We start from the raw sequence: 24,352 nt of genomic DNA, 5'->3' as shown, positions 1-24,352 counted from the left end.
GAGCAAGTGTGCACATGGTATGTGTGCGCTGTTTTCACTTTGTGAGGATGTGTGCACTGAGAAACTATCCTACGTGTATAACGCTTTGAGTGTGCGCACTGTGTGGGGAGGTGTGTTTATATCGGTGTGTGCACGCTACATGTAAGCAGCGTATGAGGACTATGTACACACCGGGTGTGCTTGCGCGCTGAGTGAAGACCGGTGTGCACGTCGAACGTGCGCGCGGTATGTGCGCGTGCTGTGAGAACTAGTGCGCACGTTGCATGTGCATGCTGCGTGCTTGTGTTGTATGAGGGTCAGTGTGCCCCTCGCTTGTGCACGCGGTGCGCGTGCGCGGCGTGAGAAACGGTGCGCACTTCGCACGTGCACGCCGAGTGCGCAAGCTGTGTGAGAAGGACGCGTGCGCGTGCGGACGCGCGCGGGTCCGGTGCGGCGCGGCGGCTGGGGCAGTGCGCCTGTGTGGTTCGCGCGTCCCTATGGAGCGCGGCGGTGGTTGCGGGGCTGGAGCGGGGACCGAGGGGGCTACGCGGGGATCCCCTCTCCCTGGGAAGATGGCCGAGTCGGGTGCGGTGCGGACCTCGCCGCCCAACCACCGGCCTTCAGGTAGGGCCCCTGGGGTGCGGCGGACGCGTGGGGGCTTCAGGTCCCCCCAGGGGCGGGGCGGACACGCCGTGGGCCGCGCAGGGCAGCGGCTCTGGAGCGCGCGGGGCGGGGACGCAGCGCGGTGCTGGGCTAAACGCCCTTCCCCCGGCTCCAGGTCGACTGGGTGCGGTACCCAGGGCCGCGTCCCTCGAGGTGCCAGTGGCAGGGTCCCCTCTCAGGTGGCCTGAGTGAGTGAGTGCACTCGGGGGTGGCTTAAGGTGGGTGGTAAGTATGTTTGCTGCGGGAAGCCTGGATGCCTCGCGGAGCAGCCGGCGTGGGGGGCGGGGGGCACTGGGGCAGGCCGAGCGGGCTCGGGGGGGTCTCCGGGGCCTGCGCGCCCGCCCACTGTGCGTCTTGGGAAATGCGCGCGAGCGGCAGCTGCAGCCCGCCGCGAAGGTGGCCGGCTTTCGTGCTTCGCGGCATCCAGGGGGCAGAACCGGTACGTCACCCACTGGCAGGCGGCGAACGGAGCCCGAGCCCCAGGCCGGTTTCCCCTGGCACCCGCAGGCGCTCCCGCAGGCCTCGGGTGCGTTGCCCAGGGGTCTGGTGGGGCCGCAGGCCCCGTCAAGTGGCAGTGCGACCACTGCATCTCCCAGCCCGCGAGGCTGCAACTGCTAGGAGCTGTGGACGGCTGGTCTCCGGACTGGCTGCCCCAAAATGAGCGAAGCAGGGGGAGATTTTGAGGACATTTGGTAGAATTTTAGATAAGCAGGTCTCATGTCTTCTGACGTTCTGTGAAGTGGTTGCAGGTAGTGCGGGGGTGTAAGCAACGTGGAAACCGATTTCATGCTGTTTTTCCCGGCAACACCTTTTTTTTTTAAGTTAATGTGACCTATTTTTAAAACATCTTTTTTACTGTAGTAGAACATGCATACCACAAAAGCGCACAGATCGTATGTGGCTAGAAGAATTATCACATAGTGAAGATATGAGTATTTTTTATGAGGTGAACCAAGGAAGGCAAAGAAGTCAAGGGAAATGTTCTTTAGTCACTTAAAACATGCTTTTCATGGTTGGGTGGGAGATATTTTCTGATTGGGCCTTCATTTGCATCATTCACAGAAGGAGGTGGTGGCTTAAATCTTCCCCAATTTGCGTTTTCAACATGCATTTTTTAAAGGCAGAATTTAACAAATATCACAGGTTAGTGTTATAAATACTATAAATATGTATACTTCTGTTTTCATCCTTTTTGCTTAATTTGAGAAACTCAGATGTGTCTGCTCGGGAAGCACCCACAACCCACCAACCCACCTACCCATCAGAATCAGCCTTGGGGGAGGGAGACCTAGTGGAAGAAAATATTGGAAAGGTTGTTGAAGCTCACAGTTTAAATTGGGAATTTAAATAATAGGTTATTTCCATGTTTTAAAGGCACGGAAATGCTATGGTTGTGCTTGCAATTTATCTGTGGGATTTAAATTTTTTGAAGAAACTTAATAAGGACGCATTCTTACTAAGTTCTAGTAGGAAACTTTATTATAGAACTATTTTAATGCACTCTCTACTGATATTAAGATTAGCTTAAAGCTGTTTGCCTTTATTTGGAATTGGAACCATGGAGAAAAGATGTGTGAAGGTTTAAAATATTACACTTACATGTATTATGGTTGTTGTGGAAAAATTGTGGAGTGTACCATTTAGGTACCAGGTAGTACGATGGTTTGTTCTTTCAAAGGCTTGGTGAGGCTAGGTACTTAGAAAAATAATGCCATCCTCAGAAAAATCTTGATTGTTGAGGTTTTATTATAATCCATCCTGGATACAGATCATTCTTGGTTGCCCAGAGGCCTCATCTTTTGGGATCCATTCCTAATGAGATTCACCTGCACATTTGGGGGTTATGAGTTGGTGAGTGGTTTTTCTAGGAGCTGTTGTAGAAGGTGGCACAGGAATACCTCTGGTGGTTTCTTTCAATGATAGGTTCTTCCAAAATTGAAATCCTATGCGTGTTCCCATTATCCAGCAGTGATGCTTGCTTTCTTTCCTTTCATTTACTGCCAGGATGAAAGTCACCAAATAAACGGTTCCTTCTAGTTGCTTGTGTTATATGTACCATATAACTAACAACGAGCAAGCGCCTGTTGCTTGGATCTGCTTAGATACCTTTAGCCAGCAGATAGAATCACTGGATCTCAGCTGTCAGACTGCTTCAGTGTCACACAGGGTCTGTGCTTCGCTCAGCCTGAACTGCCCCCCTTTTCTCTTTTCCCTTTCCAGGATTCACCTTCTCTAGGCTCCTCTAAGTGAGAATTAAGGAACTTCCTCTTGTCTGTGCCTGCAGCATCTCCAGTGAAGCACTCATATTCTGCCTGCGTCACATTAACCTTCCAGTTCCTCTCAGCAGATGTTCTTTGAGTGCCCACTGTAAGCAGGACCTGGTGCTGGTGGCTTCTGCCATTGCTGAAGCTAAGGAGATTGAGTTCCAGAATGCCTGGGTGTGAATGTCACCTCACCACTTTCCTGCGGTCTCAACTCAGGGAAGTCATTTGACATCTTTAGCTTCAGTTTTCTCATCTTTAAAATGGACTTAGGGGCGCCTGGGTGGCGCAGTCGGTTAAGCGTCCGACTTCAGCCAGGTCATGATCTCGCGGTCTGTGAGTTCGAGCCCCGCATCGGGCTCTGGGCTGACGGCTCAGAGCCTGGAGCCTGCTTCCGATTCTGTGTCTCCCTCTCTCTCTGCCCCTCCCCCGTTCATGCTCTGTCTCTCTCTGTCCCAAAAATAAATAAACGTTGAAAAAAAAAATTTTTTTTTAAATGGACTTAGAAATGGATTTCTATGGGGAGATAGAAGCAGTGCTCTGAGGACAAAGGAACTAGTATCTGTAAAGCAGTGCCTGACACACATACGTACTCAAGCTAGTTAGCAGTTATTTCCCATTATATCATTGCTTGAGAGCAAGGCCCGGATCTAGGTTATAGGTGCCTCTTTCAGTGCCACCTCGTACAGAGGATGGCTGCATGGTCATGCTACCCCTTTTCAGAGTTTCTGCACGCAGTAGATCTATAACTGATGTTTAACAATTGCATTATGCTAGAAACAGCTATACTGGGTTGAGAGCTCAGTAAATATTCATGAGTTAGATTAAAGAAGTGTGTTGGTGGGGTTTGTGATAGTGGATTTTTTTTAAAGATTTTATTTTTAAGTAATCTCTATACCCAACAGGGGCCTTGAACTCATAACCCCGAGATCAAGAGTCACATGCTCTACTGACTAAGCCAGCCAGGCGCCCTGTCATAGTGGAGTTACAGAGCATATTTTCTAAGGGCCCGTTGAGTTTTCTGGTGCATTTGGTGAATATTGTTTATTGAGTTGAATTCGTTTGCCCACTGTTCCTTAATAAAGAGAGCATTGCTGTGAGGAAAGATGAGGTTCCTCATTGTCCTTCCACTTGCATGTCTTCCATTTCCTGTCCTACATTGAGATAAAGTTAGGGTGCAGAACTCATCCACCTCTGAGGTCTGTCTGAATGAAGGCCTTAATCTCCTTTCCTGTCAGGAAGCATTTTTGCTTAAGAAGTTTTCCTCTTTTTAAAAGCCCCATGATTAGCAGAGCTCAGGTTGTGGCTTAAGCCAAAGGGAGACAGGTATGAGTGACCTACACAGCTTTCAAGCAGTCATGCCACATGATCCTTTGGAATGGCAGAGTCTGTCCCCAGGGTAAACAGCTCCTAGCTGGCACTGGGTTCATTCACTATCTGAAAATACCTGATTTTCCTCTTTTTGAAAAAAAATTTTTTAAAAATGTTTCATTTATTTTTGAGAGATCGTGAGCAGAATCTGGGGAGGGACAGAGACAGGGGAACGGAAGATCTGAAGCGGGCTCTCAGCTGATAGCAGCAAGCCCGATACAGGGCTTGAACTCACAAACTGTGACATCATGACCTGAGAAGATGTTGAATGCTCAACCAGCTGAGCCCCCCAGCTGCCCCTGCTTTTCCTTTTAATCCCAAATAGGCTGGCATCTTTTAGCCCCAGACAACCCTATGGAATGCTTCTTGGTCTTTTGTCATTTACACCCTCTTCATTTTACCCTCCTCTTTACTACGTAGTAATAACTTCAGTGAGACAACATTTATGTACTATACATTCACCCATTTAAAATGCACAATTCGGGGCACCTGGGTGGCTCAGTCCATTAGGCATCTGACATCAGCTCAGGTCATGATCTTACAGTTCCTGAGTTCGAGGCCCGCGTCCGGCTCTGCTGACAGCTCGGAGCCTGGAGCCTGTTTCGGATTCTGTCTCCTTCTCTCTCTGCCCCTCCCCTGCTTGCACTCTGTCTGCCTGTCTCTCTCTCTCCCTCTCTCTCTCTCTCTCTCCCTCTCTCCCCCAAAAATAAATAAACATTAAAAAAAATTAAAATGCACAATTCACTGGTTTTCAGTATTTTCACAAAGTTGTGCACCCATTACCACAATCAATTTTAGAACATTTTCATCATTCCGCAGAGAAGCCCCATACCAATTAGCAGTCATTCCATATTATCCCTTACCACCTGCCCCTTAAGCACTGGCAGCCACCCATCTACCCTGTCTCTGTAGAGACCTCTGGGGTTCTGCCGTGGTGGTCTTCAGCCTTTGGAGCATACACATGTTCTTGCCCAGCAGTTCATGGGTAGGTCTCCATGTATCAGAGTTTTAGAAATCATTATTCTGTACTCTCCATCTTTCAGGTGTCCACTACTTGATTTCACCACAAAGCCTTGCCTTTTCAACTATGCATTCTACTTCCCGGGGCCTGAAAGGCGGCAGAACCTGTATGTAGCCTCCCAGACAGCCTGCAGTTACACACTGCGCATACGTGTGTTCATTTTAGCTCCTCAAATGGTAACAGCTGGCAATTGTTGAGCAGCTTCTGTGCCAAGCACCATTATAAGGACTTGTCATACCTTATTTTACTTTATTCCTCACATCCACTCTTTATACTTTCTTTTCCTGTTTTTATCCTCATTTTAGAGATGTTTAAATTTTCTATTGCTATGTAACAGACTGCTCCAAACTTATTATTTCTCATGATTCTGGAGGTTAGTCGGACTCATTTGAGTGGTTCTGTTCTGTGTGGTGTCAGCTGGAGTCACAGTCAGCTGAGAGTTCGCTTGGGCTTGAAGTGTCCAACATGGTCTGTCATGGGCCAGGTGTCTAATCACAGGGAGTCTTTCCTGGACTTCTCACAGCAAAGCAGCTGTGTGTCAAGAGTGAGGAAGCGGAAGTTGTCAGTTGTCTTAAGGCCTGGGCTTGAAAGTCCCAGAATGTCCCTTTTGCTGCATCCAGTGGTTAAAGCAAGTCACAAGGCCAGCCCAGATTGAAGGGGAGGGGAAATAGACTCTACTTCTTGATGTGAGGAGTGGCAAGCGCCTACTGGTAGAGGAGGAATCTCCATTTTTGGAGATTCTCTACTGGAACAGGTAAGTACTTTGAATGTAAGAGAGGTTAAGTAATTTGCTCAAGGTCATATGGTAAGTGGCAAGCCACTATGTTTGACTCCAGAGTTAAGTATTCTTAACCTTCATGCCATTGTGCCTTTCCAGATAGATTATAACAAACTCCTTTAGCATGTGGACATGCCTCTCACATCTTCTGCATCCCTCTTGAGATCTAGCTCAGTGCTATTGGTCCATATTTTTTAAGGCTTTTGTGTGCCTTTTCCTTGGTACACAAGTTTTCTCCCCAATGGTAATGAGGATCCACGTTTCTTAGAATTATAGTAAAAATTTTATTAGTTAAAATGCTTAGAGGAGGAGAGGTTCCATTTAACAGGATTTCTAGTTCCCCAGGTATTAACTCCCCACTCTTCCTGTGCCGGCCTTTATTGTAGGGCTCTGGAATATCTCCTTAGTATACTTCTATTTGGACACTGTTGGATGTTACTTAGGATTGCAGTTCTTTGGTCATCACTCTGGAAGGCCCATGGAAGATTCTCTTATACTCTAAGCCAGTGTATCTCTAACTAATTTTGGCAACCAGTTTGGTTGGGTTTTTTTTCCTAATTTCCAATCTGTTATTGACTAATATCTTGGTAAAATACAATAAAAAAGATTTACTAGAAAAATAAAAAAAAAAACATGGAAAATACAACTCCTGATTTTTAATACTAGATTAGATATTAGATTCCAAGACGTCAGTGGATATTAGATTACACTGTTACATTGCTCTAAATGTTTCTAAATGCATGCTCTCAATTTATGTCCTTATCGTGAGTGATGACAAACAGTAGGAAGACTGGCACCGGTCCACAGGCCACACTCAGTAGCTCTGCCCTGGGCCAGCATTTCCCAAAGGGTATGGTACACAAGAGGATTTTAGGTTACTTGTGGATAAATTTATTTTTTCTATTTTAGGCTAATAGTTCTGTGGATTTTAAAAACTTTATTGTAAAAATGCAACTAGTACATCAAACTCTAATCAAACTGTAATTTCATGAATATTTTCAGAATGAGTAGAAAATGAAAACTTATTTTAAAGAAAAATACTAAGTAGTATAGGTTGGTGCTGGTTAATACAAATAGAATGCTAGCCACACATGTAATCCTAAATTTTCTAATAGCTACATTTAAAAAAGTAAAAATAAACAGGTGAAATTAATATAAAACAATTTATTTAACCTAGTATAACCAAAATATGATCATTTCAACATGTAATTAATGTAAAGAATTATTAATAGGAAATTTCACAATCTGTTCTTTGCACTGAGTCTTCCAAAACCAGTGTATATTGTGTACTTCCAGGACATCTTCATTTGGACTAGTCACATTTCATGTGCTCAGTAAGCAACTTTGGTTAGTTGCTAGCATATTAGACAGCAGTCACTGATGTCGAACATTTCCATCATGGCAGAAAGTTCTTTTGGTCTAGGAATGAGACCACGGTCCCATAGGGCATGGTGGTATTGAGTGCTGTCGAGGGTGGTATGAAGAGCAGAATATGTGCTGTGGTATTCAGTCCAGCAGGGGAGGGCTTAGTGGAAATGGGAAGATACTTTGATACAAATGGTCTCCCTACAATGAGGCCAAACAGGCTTGATCCCTAGGCTCTTGAAGGAAGAAGTTGCTTTTGCATTCCCCAGTGTGGGCAAGTGGTAAGGTCCTCACACAGATTGTCGTCATGGGGACTTGACAGGCTGTGGAAAGAGGGTAAGCTTGACTTTGTGGCAATTGTTGAGCTGTTATCCATGGAAAGTGTGGTATAATATTGATAGAAAGGTGGGAGGAGACAGCAGTGTTAACTGGCTCAGGGTCTCTGAGGTTCAGTGTTGGGGTCAAGTGGGGAATCCTCTCTGCTGGGTGGGATTTGCTGAGCTGCATTGGGATGGGTTCTGTGAGGTCAGATCTGGTCATTTCCCCCCAGAGTTGGTATTGTACCTTCCTAGCACTTGTTTACAGAAACTGTTGATGAGCAACAAGTTCCTGCTGGTTCACAGGACAGACTCTGGGCACCACATTTTTGGGTAGTTCCAGTGAATTCTTGGGCTGGTCCCACCTCCTGTGTCCTGGGTTTGATTATGTGAGAGAGCTGGCACTGATTATAAAGGGACTTAGTTGAGCAAAGCCAGTTAGCCAGCATTCACTTGCAGGGCCTGTGGGACAAGTCCTTGCCCAGGCTGAGTTGTCTTCCTCCTGAGCAGTTGGTCTTTGTCTACCTTTGACACCAAGTCTTTAAGAATTAACTATTGGCTTAGCAAGTCTACCAGTGTGGAACCCCAGTTGCTGTGGTAGGTATATTGGATAAGCTTCCTTCTTGTTTTTTTAAAAATGTTTATTATTTTGAGGTGGTGGGGGGGTGGGGTGGGCGGAGAGAACATGTGAGCAGAGGAGGGACAGAGAGAAAGAGAGAGAGAATCCCAAGCAGGCTACACACTGTCAACACAGAGCCCTATGTAACTTTCTTCTTAGCTCCATGTTTCTACCTTTACTCTTGTTTTTCTTTTTCTCACTCACTTTTTATATTTATTTCTGCTCTATTTTATATAAGCAGAAGGAGAAAGAGAAAGAGGGCATAAATGAATACCTGAAATTAAGAAGTACAGAACAGGAAATGCCCCTGTAGCGTGTGTCTTTTACCAGGCACCTAAAGCCCTTAATTAAGCAGTGCTTTGTACCCCTGTTTCACAACAGCACCTTAATATGTGCCCTTAACTTGAAACAACCATCTGAATTGTAAACTAGACGAAACAGGATACTCTTGGACTTATTTTTTACCCCCTACCCCCAAGATTCCTGTCCTCTTTCATGAGCACCCAGGCATGCATTCTGTTTGCTAGAAGGAACCATCCTTGTGCATGCAAGTAGTGTGAGTTTTTGCTCTTTTCTATCTTAATTGTGTGTGTTGGGTTCTCTTGAGCCCCAGTCAAGGGGGAAAGTTGGTGGTGAAATATTATGACAGCCTTCAGTAGAAGCTTTACTTCCACTTGGATAATTATCAACTATCTTCTCAGTGGAGGTATGTGTTATGAACAAAATTTAGGTGATCATTTTCATTAGCTAGGTAACCAATATTATTTAAGCTGTTTTAGTTACATCCTCAGACTAAAAACTCTCTTTACAAAACTACTGATTCTGATTGCAGTCTTATTACTGCAAAACATGTCTCTGCTCTCCTCTTTTTCCCTTCTCACCCACCTAAATTTCTACTTCATTTGATTTTGTTTTTGTCAGTCATGAATTATTTCTAAAGAATAATTGCTGCTTATTAATGGTCCATTAATTTCCACATATTCCTAATCTTCTGGAATGAGATTAGCTCTTTGTATAGAAGAACAGTTAAGAGAGCAGAATGTGGACTGTTTCACTGTACCCTGTTAGCTTTCATTTTTCTTGGTTATTTTTTACTTCCTCTCAGTTTTGACTGAAGGACCTTTGATTGGTGCCTTTCTACTAAGGAGTGCTGAATGTCCTTTTTGATACCTAATTTCATCTTCATTAGTTAAAAATTAAAAGGATTCTTTCCACTTTGGTGTGTAAAGATGATTTCAGCGTGAATACCTCTTATAATCAGACCAATTCAAGCAGGAGATACCATGCATGAGGACCAGCGCTAATAGAAGTTTCCGGGAGGATGGAAACGTTCTATGTCTGTTCCATATGATAGCCACCAGTCATCATGTGGCTATGGAGCCCTGAGGAACTGAGTTTTTAATTGTATTTGATTTTAGATAATTTAAATTTAATACATTTCTTAAGTTTATTTATTTTGAGAGAGAGAGGAGCATGAGCAGAGGAGGGACAAAGAGAGAACAGAGAGACAATTCCAAGCAGGTTCCACACTGTCAGTGCAGAGCCCAGTGTGGGGCCCAGTCTCCCGAACCTTGAGATCATGACCTGAGCCAAAATCAAGAGTCAGACATTCAACTTACAGAGCTACCCAGGCACCCTTTTAATTTAAATTTAAATAGACACACGTGGTAGTGACTCTCGAATTGGACTGTACAGTTAACAAACTGTTGACTAACCTTGCCAGATTAGGATCAGAAATTAGGAATAAGTTTTAGGCCTCAAACAAGTTAATTCAAACCCATCTATTCTTGGTTTCTCCTCTACAAGTTCTGATATTTGGCCCTTGTCATTCAGCCACTCTCAGATGTGCACAGGCCATCAAGAACAGAACCCAGCAGTTATCTCTGTTGTTCATATCAGATCTGTAGGTCTTTGATGGAATCTACTAGCCAAGACTTATGTCTGGCTCCTGGTGGCCCTGGGGTACCCATGGTCAGCCAACTCCTCTCTGTCCCTGCCTCAGTTTTGGTTGCACAACTTGGTTGGAGGATAAATTGGATTGACTTACAAGGCATTACCAAACCATTTGATGAAACCATTAGCTGTACAGGATTTGGTTGGGCTGTGGGGAGAACTTTTCTAGTGACAGATTGGCAGAGACTGAAACTATTAGCCTAGGCCAGAGAACCCTGTGGTGGAAGGTAAGGTTGGTGAGGGCATTTGGAGGGCATTGGGCACCACAGCCAAATGAGTCTTGTTCCCTCTTCTTTAGGACATACTCACCCAAAGCAGATAAGCCTCAGCTCTCTCATTCCAGCTTGTTCTTTACAAACTGTGGCCTCAGGTGTGGGCCCATGAGAAGACCTTAGTTGCTTGTCTGTGAGATGGTACACTAGGAAATCCGACTGGTGCTTTCCCACTCTTGAGCTACTGTGATCCTCCACTGCTGGATCAGGAGGGAGGGGGTAGGGTAGTTTGGTCTTCACCCTTGTGTTATGAGGATCACCAGTCAAAAAGGCTTAGAGTCAACAGACTTACCAGCCTTCTCCTTTCCCTCCTCCATTACAACCAGGTAGGGAGATCTGCCTCCTTCATCTCTGATGACCCCATTCCTATTGTCTGGGTCAAACCTGTCGTCTGGGGCCTGACCATTATTACAAGAGCCTTGCGGGGGTGGGTCTCTGTTCCTCTATCCAGGTCATCATCCTGTCATGGATCTATCTTGTGTCTCTCTTACTTAACTTCCTCTGACATCTGCCTAGCGTGTGTACAGTCCAAACTGCTGATAGGGTTTCCCAGACATGTTGGGATGGGGCTCCCACTTATCACTCCAGCCCTTCTCTCTGGCCAGTGACCACCTGAAGCTTGTAGTATCCAGCACACTCTATACACGCTTGCTCCTCACTGCCCATGGGCATGCTCTTCCAGTGCCCAGAATTCCCTTCCTCTCTCTATCTGCCATTCATCCTTGAGTATTTGGCCCACACCTCACCTCTTCCCTGAAGCCTTCTCTGACTACACACTTTTGGTGGATTTTTCTTTTCCATTGCCATTACATTCTTGATAATGCTAATGCGGGTAAATCAGATCACATGCAAATAAACTTGGGACTGGCATTTGGAAACTAAAGTACATACATCTTAAGCATACAGTGTGATGAATGTTTGCTTATGCACCTGTGTAACCACCCAAATCAAAAAACAATATTTCCAGCACCCAGAAAGCTTCTTCCCACGTCTTCCTAGGCATTAGCACCCCCCCCAGAGGTAACCATTGTTCTCACCTCTTTTCACTGTAGTTTAGTTTTCTTGTTTTTGAACTTTATTAAAATGGATTCATGTAGCATGTCCATTTTTATTGTGGCAAAATATACATAACATAAAACTCACTATTTTAGCAGTTTTTTAATTTGCTTAAGATTTTTTTAATGTTTATTTTTGAGAGAGAGAAAACAGAATGGGAGTGAGGGAGGGGCAGAGAGAGAGGGCGACACAATCCGAAGCAAGCTCCAGTCTCTGAGCTGTCAGCACAGAGCCCGATGTGGGGCTTGAACTCAGAAACCACCAGATCAGGACCTGAACCGAAGTCAGCGCTCAACCGACTCAGCCACTCAGGCACCCCAAGTTTTTTTTTTTTTAATTCAAATTTGAGTTAGTTAACCTACAATGTAGTCTTGGCTTCAGGAGTAGAACCCCGTGATTCATCCCTTACATATGACATCCAGTGCTCATCACAACAAGTGCCCTCCTTAATGCCCATCACGAACCCATCCCCCACTTCCCCTCCAGGAACCCTCAGTTTACTCTCTGTATTTAAGAATCTGCTATGGTTTGCTTCCCTCTCTGTTTTTTATCTTATTTTTCCTTCTCTTCCCCTATGGTCATCTGTTAAGTTTCTTAAATTCCACCTATGAGTGAAATCATATGATTTTTGTCTTTCTCTGACTGATTTCACTTAGCATAATACCCTCCAGTTCCATCCACGTTGTTGTTGCAAATGGCAAGATTTCATTCTTTTTCATCGCCATTGTGTATATATACCACATCTTCTTTATCCATTCATCAGTTGATGGACATTTGGGCTCTTCCCATGATTTGGCTATTGTTGATACCGCTGTATTTTAGAAGTTTTTATGTTCATTGGCATTAAGGATATTCACATTGTTGTGCACCCATCACTGCCATCCATCTCCAGGACCTTTTCATCAAGTATATACTTTTTTGTGTCTGTTTTTTTTTCACTCAGCGTTATGTCTATAAGATTCACCCGTGTTGTAGATACCAGCAGTTTATTTCTTTTTATTTCTGAGTAGTATTCCATAGTGTGACTGTACTATAGTTTGTTTTGTCCTTTCTCTTGTTAACGGACAATTGGGCTGTTTCCAGCTTTTTATTCTTTTGACTAAAACTACTGTGAACCTACCGGTACCCATCTCTTGGTGCCCATACAAATGCATTTCTTTTAATTTTTTTTTAACATTTATTTATTTTTGAGAGACAGAGAGAGGCAGAGCATGAGCAGGGGAGGGGGAGAGAGAGACACACACAGAATCCGAAGGAGGATCCAGGCTCTGAGCTCTTTGTTAGCATAGAGCCCGACGTGGGGCCTGAACTCACGAACCACAAGACCATGACCTGAGCTGAAGTCAGATGCTCAACCGACTGAGCCACCCAGGCACCCCCATACAAATGCATTTCTATTGCTTATATACCTAGGAGTAGAATTGCTGGGTCGTAAGGTAGGCATATGTTCAGCTTTAGCAGACAGTGCCAAATTGTTTTCCAAACATTTCCTATTGTAGTTATAACAATTTATCACAAATTTAATGGCTTGTAGAAACATGAATTTATTATCTTATAATTCTGGAAGTCAGAAGTCCTAAAATATGTGTCAGTAGAACCTTTCTGGAGGCTTCAGGGCAAGAACCCATTTCCTTGCCTTCTCCAGCTTCTAGAAGCTGTCTGCATTCTTTTTTTTTTTTTTTAATGTTTATTTTACTTTTCAGACAGAGACAAAGCATGAACGGGGGAGGGTCAGAGAGAGAGGGAGACACAGAATCGGAAGCAGGCTCCAGGCTCCCAGCCATCAGCCCAGAGCGCGACGCGGGGCTCGAACTCAAGGTCCGTGAGATCGTGACCTGGGCTGAAGTCAGACGCCCAACCGACTGAGCCACCCAGGCACCCCCTGTCTGCATTCTTTGGCTTGTGACTCCTTCCTCTGTCATCGGGGCCAGCAGCGTAGCATCTTCCAATATCTCTCTCCCTCCAACTTCTGGTTCCATTGTCACATTTCCTCTCTCTCACCTTCACTCTCCTGCCTCCCTTGTGATTGCACTGGGCCCACCTGGAAAATCCTGGCTAATCTCTCCATCTCAAGAGCCTTAACCTAATCACCTCTGCAAAGGCCTATTTGTTAAATAAGGCAACATCTTCACATATTCCAGGGATTAGAAGTAGACACCTCAGCAGGGATGAGGGGGAGGGCATTATTCTGCCTACATGGTAGAATGGTACATGGCTGTACTATTTTACATTCCCATCAGTAAAGCATGATCCTCCACATCTTTGTCAGCACTTGGTATTGCCAGTCTTTTAAATTTTAGCCATTCTGATTTGAATGTGGGGTACATCCACAGCTACCACCTCCAGGCAGTGTGTCCTCCTTTGCTCTGATACAGCTTTCTTGCAGCTTATCCATATTTAAATATTTGTTTACGTGCTTCTGTCTTGGCCAAACCACACATCCTTCATGAGGCAGGTAGTAGCTGGTTCAATAAATCCTCCTTGGATGATAAATGACAGAGGGCATTTTTCAACAGAAGTGAGCAGAGCTAAAGATGTAAATGAAAACCTGCACATATAATCCCATCTCTGGCTTGAAGTAGGGTCTCTCCCAAATGAAAAATAGGACCGGAGCAAAGAACCTGGTTTCTAGCTTCTGCGTGCTGTTGTCTTTCCCAAGATAGTTAATCTATAAGTCAGTAATGTTCTAGAAGGAGATGTGGGCTTCAACTCCTGAGGGCGTTGGTTGGACATGACTTCACCTTATATGTAAATGAGAGGAGAGTGCAGTTCTGGCAGGCAGGCTTTTGGAGAGTCTGATCTTGGATCTTTTACAGCATCTGAAGTTTTTTCCTTTTCCCTAGATTCTGCTCCAGTATAGCAACACACTGCAGCTTCTGGCTTGCAGAAGGAAGGACTAGAAGGTGAGTAGGGTTTCTTGATTGCAAGGAATGTAGCGTGTGTAGACTTAAACCCACTTTGAAGACTTGAGGCTGGAATTTCTGAGGAAGGTGAAGCCAGAGTAGAAAAGAATTTCTAATTCCCCCAGACACAGAGTGGTGGGCGCAAATGTCTTGGCACTAGAGAGATAAACCTGGAAGAAGGAATTAGTATTAGACAAAAGGCAGACAGGATTGTGGCTTTCTTTAGGAACATCCTGATGTGAGTAACCATTTTCTGTGTTCTAGTTTGTTCCCTAGTCTACTTTGCTGGGCAAAACACCTGGTTTCATGAGGGCTATAAGGTTTCAAGGCCTCAATCTTATCTTTCCAGGCCACTGAGGTGTTGGCAGCATTCCTGCAGCTTGGCATTACTTTGACCCTCTGGGGTGTGGCATGTGTGAGAGAAACCTTGCCATCCCATGTGGCAGAGGACTTCTTTGGCCCTGAAGAGAAAACTTCTCTGTTCGACAAGACCTGGATGGTCAGTATTTATTTAGATCATATAGGAGTTTGTCTTTTGAGAAAAATACTAGCTCAAGTGTCCGAGTTACTATGTTGGGCTTATGCTGGGGTTATCGGTCCCTATTTAGACATACTGACAATGTTAAGCTTTAGTGATTTGAGTAAGTACACACGTGATTCACAGGCTGATCTGCAAACAAGCCAGCTGTGGCAGAATGGAGGCATGCCTGGGCCTTGGGTGGTGTGGCCGACACACACACCAGGAGGGTTGGGATAGGCTCAACAGGGCTGTGGCTATGTTTATAGAGTTCCAGTGACTTCCTGGATGTTCTCTCTTTTCTACCTGGTGTATTCAAGTTGTGGAGAAGTCATATGTCTGTATTCCTGGCTTTTTGGAATTCTCCTTGTGGACTCCAGGTCTGGAGGGGATCTTGAGGGAGAATGTGGGGTGCTGCCCCCTGTAAGCAGGTGCATGTTAACTTTTTCTAGGACAGACAGTGGATCTTTGCTCCACATTCTCTGAGGCTGGCAGGGCACTCTTTACTTCCTAGGTCAAGAAGTCCTTTATGTTCATACAAGCATCTTTCCTCTAAATGCCTCCCCTCTTGCTGTGTCCTTTGTGGACAGGCAAAACAACCACACAGGATCATTTTGACAAAACTTTCCAGTCTCCATAAAGAGACCTGGGGCCTTCTGTGGGGCCCAGTTCCTTAACCTTCTTGACATGACTTTTTGTTTGGTGTTTACTCCTGTGAAATTGGTGTTTTCCTTCTCTAACTCTTTGTACAAATTACTCGTAGAGTAGCCTTTTCACCTGTTTATTCAGTTAAGAATTTACTGATGAGATACCACCTCACACCTGTTAGGATGGCCATTGTCAAAAAAAAAAAAAAAAAGACAAGTGCTGGTGAGAATGGAGAAATTGGAACACTTGTGCAGTGTTAATGGGAATGCAAAATGGTGCAGCTGTTATGAAAAACAGTATGAAGATTCCTCAAAAAAGTAAAATTAGAACTATACCATATGATCCAGCAATCCCACTTCTGGGTATTTATCCAAAAGAATTAAAATCAGGATCTTAGGGATATTAACACTGTTCACTGTGTAGAAACAACCTAAATGTCTATGGGTAAATGAATGGATAAAGAAAATGTGGTATATACATACAATGGAATATTAGCTAGCCTTAAAAAAGAAGAAAATTCTGCAATATGTGACAACATGGGTGGACCTTTGATGACATTATGAAATAAGCCAGTCTTGGAAAGGCAAATACTATATGATTCCAGATATATGAAATATCTAAGATAGACAAATTCATAGAGTCAAAGAGTAGATTGGTATTTCCCAGGAGCTGGGGGCCACAGGAAATGGGGAGTTACTAATCAATGGACACGAAGTTGCAGTTAAACAAGATGAATAAATTCTAGAGATCTGCTGTACAACATTGTACCCAGAGTCAGCAATATTATATTGTACATTTAAAAGTATATTGAGAATGTAGATCTCATGTTAAGTGTTCTTACCACAATAAAATTTAAAAAATAAAAAAATTTAAAAAGAATTTACCATGTAAGACCTTAATCTGATCAGTTCCTGGTTTGGCCATTAACTAGCTATGCGGACGTGGGCTGGTTTCTTGGTCTATTCTTAGCCTCACTTTCTTTACTTATAAGATGGCAATCATAACAGAAATTCCTCATGGGATTGACAGGAGGATTATATTGAGGTAGTGCATGGAAAGTGCTTAGCACAGTGTTGCATAGATAGTGCTCCATGAGGTAAGTGATAATGGTTATCATCATCTTCGCCTCAAATATAAGACCCCAGACCTTATGTCTGTGAATATAAAAAGTGTATTTTGGGGGCACCTTGCTGGCTCATTTGGTACAAGCATGCAACTTTTGATCTTGGGGTTGTAAGTTCAAGCCCCATGTTGGGTGTAGAGGTTACTTAAAATTTAAATCACACACACAAACACCCACACACACACACACACACACACGCAGATATATATGGCATACATTTATATCACTGTACTTATGTTGATGTATTTATATACTGGCTTTGCCTTCCAAGGAACTAATTACCTAGTGAGATAGGCTTTCTGTAACTTAATATAACCCAGGTCTAACACTGAAAAGTACCATAAATGGAAATACAAAAGTGGACCATGAGGCCGTAGATGAGCAGTTAATTCTAGCAGAGGACCTGGGGACAGTCTTTGTGCCTATGTAAGTCTTCACAGTCCCTTAAGTGTCCTGTGGTTAGCAGGACAACCCTGCCAGGTACTCAGCAAATTGTTACTGGAGACCTGTCTTTGGCCATGCTCTCCAGTTTCTGCATAGGAATGGTGGTTCTTTTTCTCCCACTCAGAGCTCAATTTATATATTGAAATTCTTGAGGGATACAGTTGTGTCCTGTTCAAGAGCCTGTTCAGCCAGTGGCATTTCTTTTCCTCTTCCTATAAATATGTCAGAGATTCATCCTACGTCCAGTTTCTCATTGTACTGGGTGAACTTACCCTTTTCAGTTTGTGTAGTTAGTGTTTTTCCACATGAGACACAGAATAGAGGAAAATTCTTATTTTTTGTCCTCTACCCTTCTTTGACACCCACTGCTAGATATTTTGCTTCACAAATTGGCCCAGAGCTCAAGAGATCATTCAGTTTTCTGGAACTGTGGAACCTGTATGTGGCTTTTGGCAAGATAAGAGAGTTGAGTGGCCTACTATAGGTTTGCAAGTTTAGGATTTTTAAAATTTATATGTGTGTATTTATGTATGTATGTATTTTGAGAGAGAGAGCACAAGCAGGGGAGGGGCAGAGAGAGAGGGAGAGAGAGAATCCTAAGCAGGCTCCACACCATCAGCGCAGAGCCTGATGTGGGGCTTAAACTCAAGAACTATGAGATCATGACCTGAGTCAAAATCCAGAGTTGGATGCTTAACTGACTGAGCCACCCAGGTGCCCCTGTAAGTTTAGGATTTTAGACTTTGTGCTGGCTAGTACGATAGCCAATTGCCACATGTGGCTATTTAAATTAATTAAAAATGAATAAAATTTAAAATTTAGCTCCTCAATTGCACTAGCCACATTTTAGGTACTCAGTAGCCCCATGTGGCTAATGGCTATTGTATTGGACAGCACAGATGCAGAACATTCCTTTCATTGCAGAAAGTTCCATGGGACAGCACTGGTTTAGAGGGTTATCTTAAAGTTGTGGGCTGCTTAATAGAGAAAGGAAAACATAGATGTTTATCCATGCTGTTATGGTTTTGATCCTTCTTCCAAATGACCCAAGTTGGATGTATAAGCATTACATGTAACTGCCAAATCAACTGAAACTTGACTAATGCACGTAAAATATTTTGACCTCAAATTTGTAATACAAAAAGGGTATTCACTTTCTGAAGTGTTTTTTTCTACTGCCATATTACCCTGAAGCAGCTATCAACTATGGATTCTTAGGTGAGAGACCCCTGATTTTTTTTTATTGTGGTAAAATATTACATAACATAAGCTTTACCACTTTAACTATTTTATTTTTTTTAAGTTTACTTTTTTAAAGTAATCTCTACATGGGGCTGAAATGACCCTGAGAGTAAAATGTACAATTCAGTGGCATTAAGTGCATTCACAGTATTGTGTGACCATCACCACTATCTTTTTCCAGAACTTTACATCATCCCGAACAAAAACTATACCCATTAAACAGTAACTCCCCATTATGCCTTCCCCCTAATGCCTGGTAACCAATGTACAATTTTCTGTCTCTGTGTATTTGTCTGTTCTTGGTACCTCATGTAAGTGGAATCATACAGTATTTATCCTTTTGTGCCTGGCTTATTTCACTTAGCAAATGTCCTTAGGGTTCATCTGTGTTGTGGCATATATAAGAATTTCATTTCTTTTTAAGGCTGAGTAATATTCCATTGTATGGATAGACCACATTTATCCATTCATCTGTTGATGGACACTTGGGTTGCTTCTACTTTTTGGCACTTGTGAACAGTGCTGCTGTGAATGTGGGTGTCTGCTTGAGTCCCTGCTTTGAGTTCTTTGGGATGCATACCCAGAAGTGGAATTGCTGGGTCATATGGTAGTTCTGTGTTTGGCTCTGATTTTTGGAAATAGTCTAAAAATTATTGAGATATAATTCATATAACAAAAATGTCACCCTTGTAAAGTGTACAGTTGAGTGGCTTTTAGTGTATTCACAAGATTGTACAGTCATCCCCAGTTGTCAGTGATTTTTTTTGTATTTTTTAAAAATGTGTTAATTTTTATTTTTTTTAATGTTTAGTTATTTTTGAGACAGAGAGAGACAGAGCACAAACGGGGGAGGGTCAGAGAGAGAGGGAGACACAGAATCTTAAACAGGCTCCAGGCTCCGAGCTGTCAGCACAGAGCCCGACGCGGGGCTCGAACTCACAAACCGCGAGATCATGACCTGAGCCGAAGTCGGACGCTTAACCGACTGAGCCACCCAGGCGCCCCAAATGTGTTAATTTTTATTGAGAGAAAGGAGAAGGAAACCCAAGCAGGCTCGGCACTGCCAGTGCAGAGCCCAATGCTGGGCTCAATCTCACGAACTTTGAGATTATGACCTGAGCCTAAACCAAGAGTCAGATGCTTAACAGACTGAGCCACCCAGGTGCCCCCTGTCACTGGTTTTTATAGTCTCTTTGGAACCAGAGTTGGGGACAGAGACAGAATCTTGAAGGCAGGTTAGGTGGAAGGAAGGGAGCTTTCAGGATTAATATGAGACTCAAAAAAAAAGAGGTTTATTATTTGCAGGTCATCTGGCTGGCTCAGTTGGTGGAGCATGCGACTCTTGATCCTCATGGTCATGAGTTCAAGTCCCACAGTGAGGGTAGAGATTACTTTAAAAAAAGTTATTTGTGGGGTGCCTGGGTGGCTCAGTCGGTTGAGCATACGACTTCAGCTCAGGTCATGATCTCGCAGTTTGTGAGTTCAAGCCCCGCATCGGGCTCTGTGCTGACAGCTTGGATCTTGGAGCCTGCTTCGGATTCTGTGTCTCCTTCTCTTTCTGCCCCTACCCCACTTGTGCTGTCTCTCTCTGTCTATCAAAAATAAATAAATGTAAAAAAAAAGATATTTGTACCAAATCCTTGGAATGCTGTGCAGTCTTTAGCAAGAATACTCTTGCTCACTATGAGACTTTTAGACTGAAATTCAGAAAGGCTCCCCTGCTACCTGACATATTTTCAGCTACTTGTGAGGCCTTGTTTTATGGAACGGGATGTTGAATAACCTGACAAATGGGTCAGACTCCTCAGGAATGCTCTGAAAGCCATGGCTTCTTTCTTTTTTATCACGCTTCTTATGTTTGCTTTGCCAGATATCTTTCCCTGTCTTGGAACTGGTTCTATTCCTTCTCTGGTTCTGATTCCAAATTATAAAACAATTTGGTTTCCAAACATCAAACATATTGTTTACAATAGATACCTTCAATATGGATTCTTAGATTTCAGATTTCTCTGCTTTGCAGCAAATACTGCAACTCATATACTTTTGTTATTACAGTAAACCCTTGAGCAACTCGGGGATTAGGGGCACCAACCCCCTGTGCCACTGAAAATCTGCATATAACTTTGACTCTCCCAAAATTTAACTACTAATAGCCTACTGCTGACCTGCAACCTTACTGATAAACCTACACAGTTGATTAAGACATATTTTGTGTTATATGTATTAATGTACTATATTCTTACAATAAAGTAAGCTGGTGAAAAGAAAGTGCTATTAAGAAAATCATCAAGAGAAAATACATTTACTCTTTAATGTACTCTATTTATTGACAGAAATCCTCATATGAGTGCACCTGCATAGTTCAAACCTGTGTTGTTCAAGGGTCAGCTGTGTATGCCATTCATTCATACCAGGGCGCTCTGATTTTTGCTCATTCTTGCCATGTAGTTGTGGTTTTAATATTTTATGCTTTGGGGATGGTTTTATTGTGGTCTTCTGATAATTGGCTAGCACTCTTTTTTTTATACTGTACAGTTCACCCATTCAAAGTGTATATAGTTCAGTGGGTTTTTTTTAGCATATTCATAGAGTTGTGCAATGTACAACCAATACTGCAATCAATTTTTGGACATTTTCATCACTCCAAAATGAAACCTCATACTTTAGCAGTCACTCACCCTTTCTTCTCAACACCCAGCCTTAGGCAACCCAGTCACTAATCTACTCTGTCTCTACAGATTTGGGGCAAACTGTCTTACATCCTTGTTAACAGTGATTTTGTATTTATTTTTTTTAGAGAGAGAAGGTGCAAGTGAGCGAGGGGCAGAGAGAGAAGCGGGGCCCATGCAGTGTGGGACTCCAACTCATGAACTGCGAGATCATGACCTTAGCCAATTTAGATGCTTAATTGACTGAGCCACCCAGGCACCCCAACAGTGATTTTTTTCCTCCCCTAAATTGTACTATAAGTCACTCACCCAACTTTCCCTCCATGTGCATTCTTGTCATTTGCCTATTGTTTCTGTTTTATTTATTTTTTTTTAACTCTTGTGATACTAGCAGGTTAGCTATAAATCTTCCTTAAACAGCTTTCAAAGTGAATTGGGCACAGCTGCAAGAATTAATCCAAAAATAGCAAGGATGAATGGATAGCTGCTGCTGAGCCCTGGAATGCATTCTGTACTCTGAAGCTGGCTTTCTTTTCACTGGCTGGGCTGCTGGGACCTCGAGAGCTAAGTCAGTGAGAGCCCCTGGACTGGAAGCTGCCCTGGGATTGATCCCTGATCATGTGTAAGTTCCAGAACAGAAATCAAATGCAGTTTCTAGTGTAAATTCAGTAACTTGCTTCTCTAACAGAAACAGTATTTAGTAGTTCTTAATCATAGAGCAGCCTCAGAATCTGCAAATATCCGTCTCTACCATGCCAATCACTGTTACTGGCAGTGACAAAAGATTGGTGCACTTGGGCATAAATAATTTTATTCACTTGGTATGTGTTTTTCTTGCTTTTGTAGTCAGTTGCCCTGGGATTTAATCCTGGTTCTGCTCCTTTTATTACCTAGGTGACCTTGAGCACTTCACCGTTTTTGGAAGACTCCTCTCCTCTGTGAAAGGGGAGATTAATAAATCTGACTGCATGAGGTTGTTGTGAGATTTCAATAAGATAACATGTGCAAAGCACTTAATACAGTGTCTAGCCAAGAGTGAAAGGTCAATAAATATTAGCTGATATTAAGGGGCCATATTTTATTCTGTACCTGCTATATACAAGGCACCAGGTTAAGTTCTATAAGAAATAAACCAGAGTCTCATGAATGGAATTCAAGCCCTGTTGGTGTTACAGTTATGCCTAGAGCTTGGCAGTTAATGCTGGGGAAGCAGAGGCTGGGTGACATCCACGTTTTACTTGTCTCTTGAGAACTATAAATTTTATTAGATAATTTTCATAAAACGGTATCAGTTTAAACATCAACACAGGAGGGATGCCTGGGTGGCAAAGTCAGTTAAGCATCTGACTCTTGATCTCAGCTCAGGTCATGATTTCACAGTTAGCAAATTTGAGCCCCGCTTCAGGTTCTGTGCTGATGGTGTGGAGCCTGCTTGGGATTCTACTTTTCTCTGACCTTCCCCCACTTGTTCTCTCTCTCTCTCTCTCTCTCTCTCTCTCTCTCTCTCTCTCTCTCAAAAATAAATAAGTAAACCTAAAAACAAAATCCACACAGGAAATATTTGGCTAAGGTTAGGTTTTTCCTGGGAATGGTAGATATTATAATTTCTTGTGGGAAAATTAAAACATTTTGTCATTTACTATTGGCCACTGGTAGCTGTACTCAAGACAAACCATCTTTGTCAAAGCAAATAACCTTGACAAAAAGGGTAGTCACAATCCTACTCAATGAATCTCCTAATTGTTTTTGGTGTTAAAAAGACATCAATAGCGTTTATTCCCAGGCATATCTCTTATTCTGTTACATCTCCATATTGCTGCCGACAGAACGAGTATCAGCAGGCCTTTTCTGTGGAGTTTTCTGAGCCATGTGAGAGAAGCACAGTGTACTCTTAGAACAAGATCTGTCCTGCCTTTCCTTGTGTTCCAGAGTCTACTTTGGTTGAAAGAAATAGAATAAACTTCTGTTTGGGGAGGAACTTTGCGTTTTTGTTTATTTCTTAAAATAGAAAATGGTAAGCATTCTGATGGTAGAGTCCTGTATCTGTTTTAGCCTGAGAGAACCACTTTTGACCTGGTTCTGGATTATCAGAGTCAGTTGCAGTCTGGTACAGGCTAAAACCTTTTGACCCACTGGAGGTTAGGGCTAGGATATGGGCTTTAGAGTGTCTACCAGAGGCATCTTTAGATACAGCCTCAGTCCCTTAACTCAGTGCTGTCTTGGGAAAAAATCTTTTAGGACCTCACTTTCCCATCAGTAAAGTGGGATTACTTCTTGAAATTATATTAAGAAATAGAAAAAAGTACAACTGAAGCAAACACCATGCTGCCTTTCATGGGTTAGACCTATTGAATAGTCTTTCTAGGCCTGGGAAAGAATGGTGAGTTTGCTCTGTGGCACCTTCAAATAAACACAGAGACCAGGCCAGTCAATTTCTTTTGGTCAATTAAACATCCCTCACAAAAGTGCATGACACATATGGTGACACTCCTTTATCCCATCTGCCTCATGCTAAACTCAAGTCATCACCTGCAAGTGGCCTCATCGTCCTTCCAACACCAGGCTCCAGGCAGCCACTGCCATTCAGTCAGGTTCGGCAGAAGAGCTGGAGCCTGGTTGTCACCCCTGCCACATGTAGTGTGGGTGAGGTTGCTGACCTCTACCCCCACTCCTCCATGGCAGTGTCCGTTGAATGGCCTGTCTAAACATGAGCCTTCCTGAATCACAACCCTATAATACTTTTTATTCTGTTTCCACAACAGCTAGCCTTTTCTACTCGTCATGTGTGTTAGTCCTCATTTCCTTCTAGCTTCTATTTAAGCAATATCTCCTTTGGTGTGAAAATATCCGGAAGGCCTTTCTATTATTAACAGCTTTCACAAAGTCTAAGGACAGGTACTTAAATGAAGCTCTTGGTCCACTCTGAAAATGTTTATTGAGTGCCTGACATGTGCTAACCTATGATATATGATGGAGTCAACACAGTCCTTGGCTTTCCAGAGCTCAGTCTGGTAAAGATAAAAAGTGGACGGACTTCTTTTATTTAGTTCTCCGCTGGCAAAGAGAGAACTAACCTCCTTTTACAAGGAGAAAGGCTGTGAGAGCTGTTTAGGTTTGTTAAACAGCTACCACATGGTGCCTGGTTGGTTTT

The 24,352-nt window shown here is 43.2% G+C and overlaps 1 protein-coding gene across 14 annotated transcripts in view; it reads left to right on the top strand.

Annotated features, from left to right (window-relative positions):
- The first annotated feature begins 422 nt into the window (after positions 1-422).
- MAP7D2 (MAP7 domain containing 2) overlaps positions 423-24,352 on the top strand; it is a 120,093-nt gene continuing 96,163 nt past the window's right edge. For 4 of the 14 annotated variants that reach the window (XM_043571582.1, XM_043571573.1, XM_043571572.1 and 1 more), the window contains exon 1: positions 425-603. In XM_043571582.1, coding sequence (XP_043427517.1) covers positions 477-603 — 127 coding nt within the window. In that variant the 5' untranslated portion in view covers positions 425-476. Of the gene's footprint in view, positions 604-727; positions 861-14,498; positions 14,559-14,907; positions 15,058-24,352 lie in introns of those variants that run through there. The other 10 variants (XM_043571584.1, XM_043571583.1, XM_043571575.1 and 7 more) reach the window with 8 other exon arrangements.

Source organism: Prionailurus bengalensis, chromosome X (genome assembly GCF_016509475.1).
Source record: "Prionailurus bengalensis isolate Pbe53 chromosome X, Fcat_Pben_1.1_paternal_pri, whole genome shotgun sequence".
In the NCBI taxonomy this organism is placed as follows: Eukaryota; Metazoa; Chordata; class Mammalia; order Carnivora; family Felidae; genus Prionailurus; species Prionailurus bengalensis.
The sequence above is the reverse complement of the archived record's forward strand: the minus strand, read 5'-3'. Positions and strand labels throughout refer to the sequence as shown.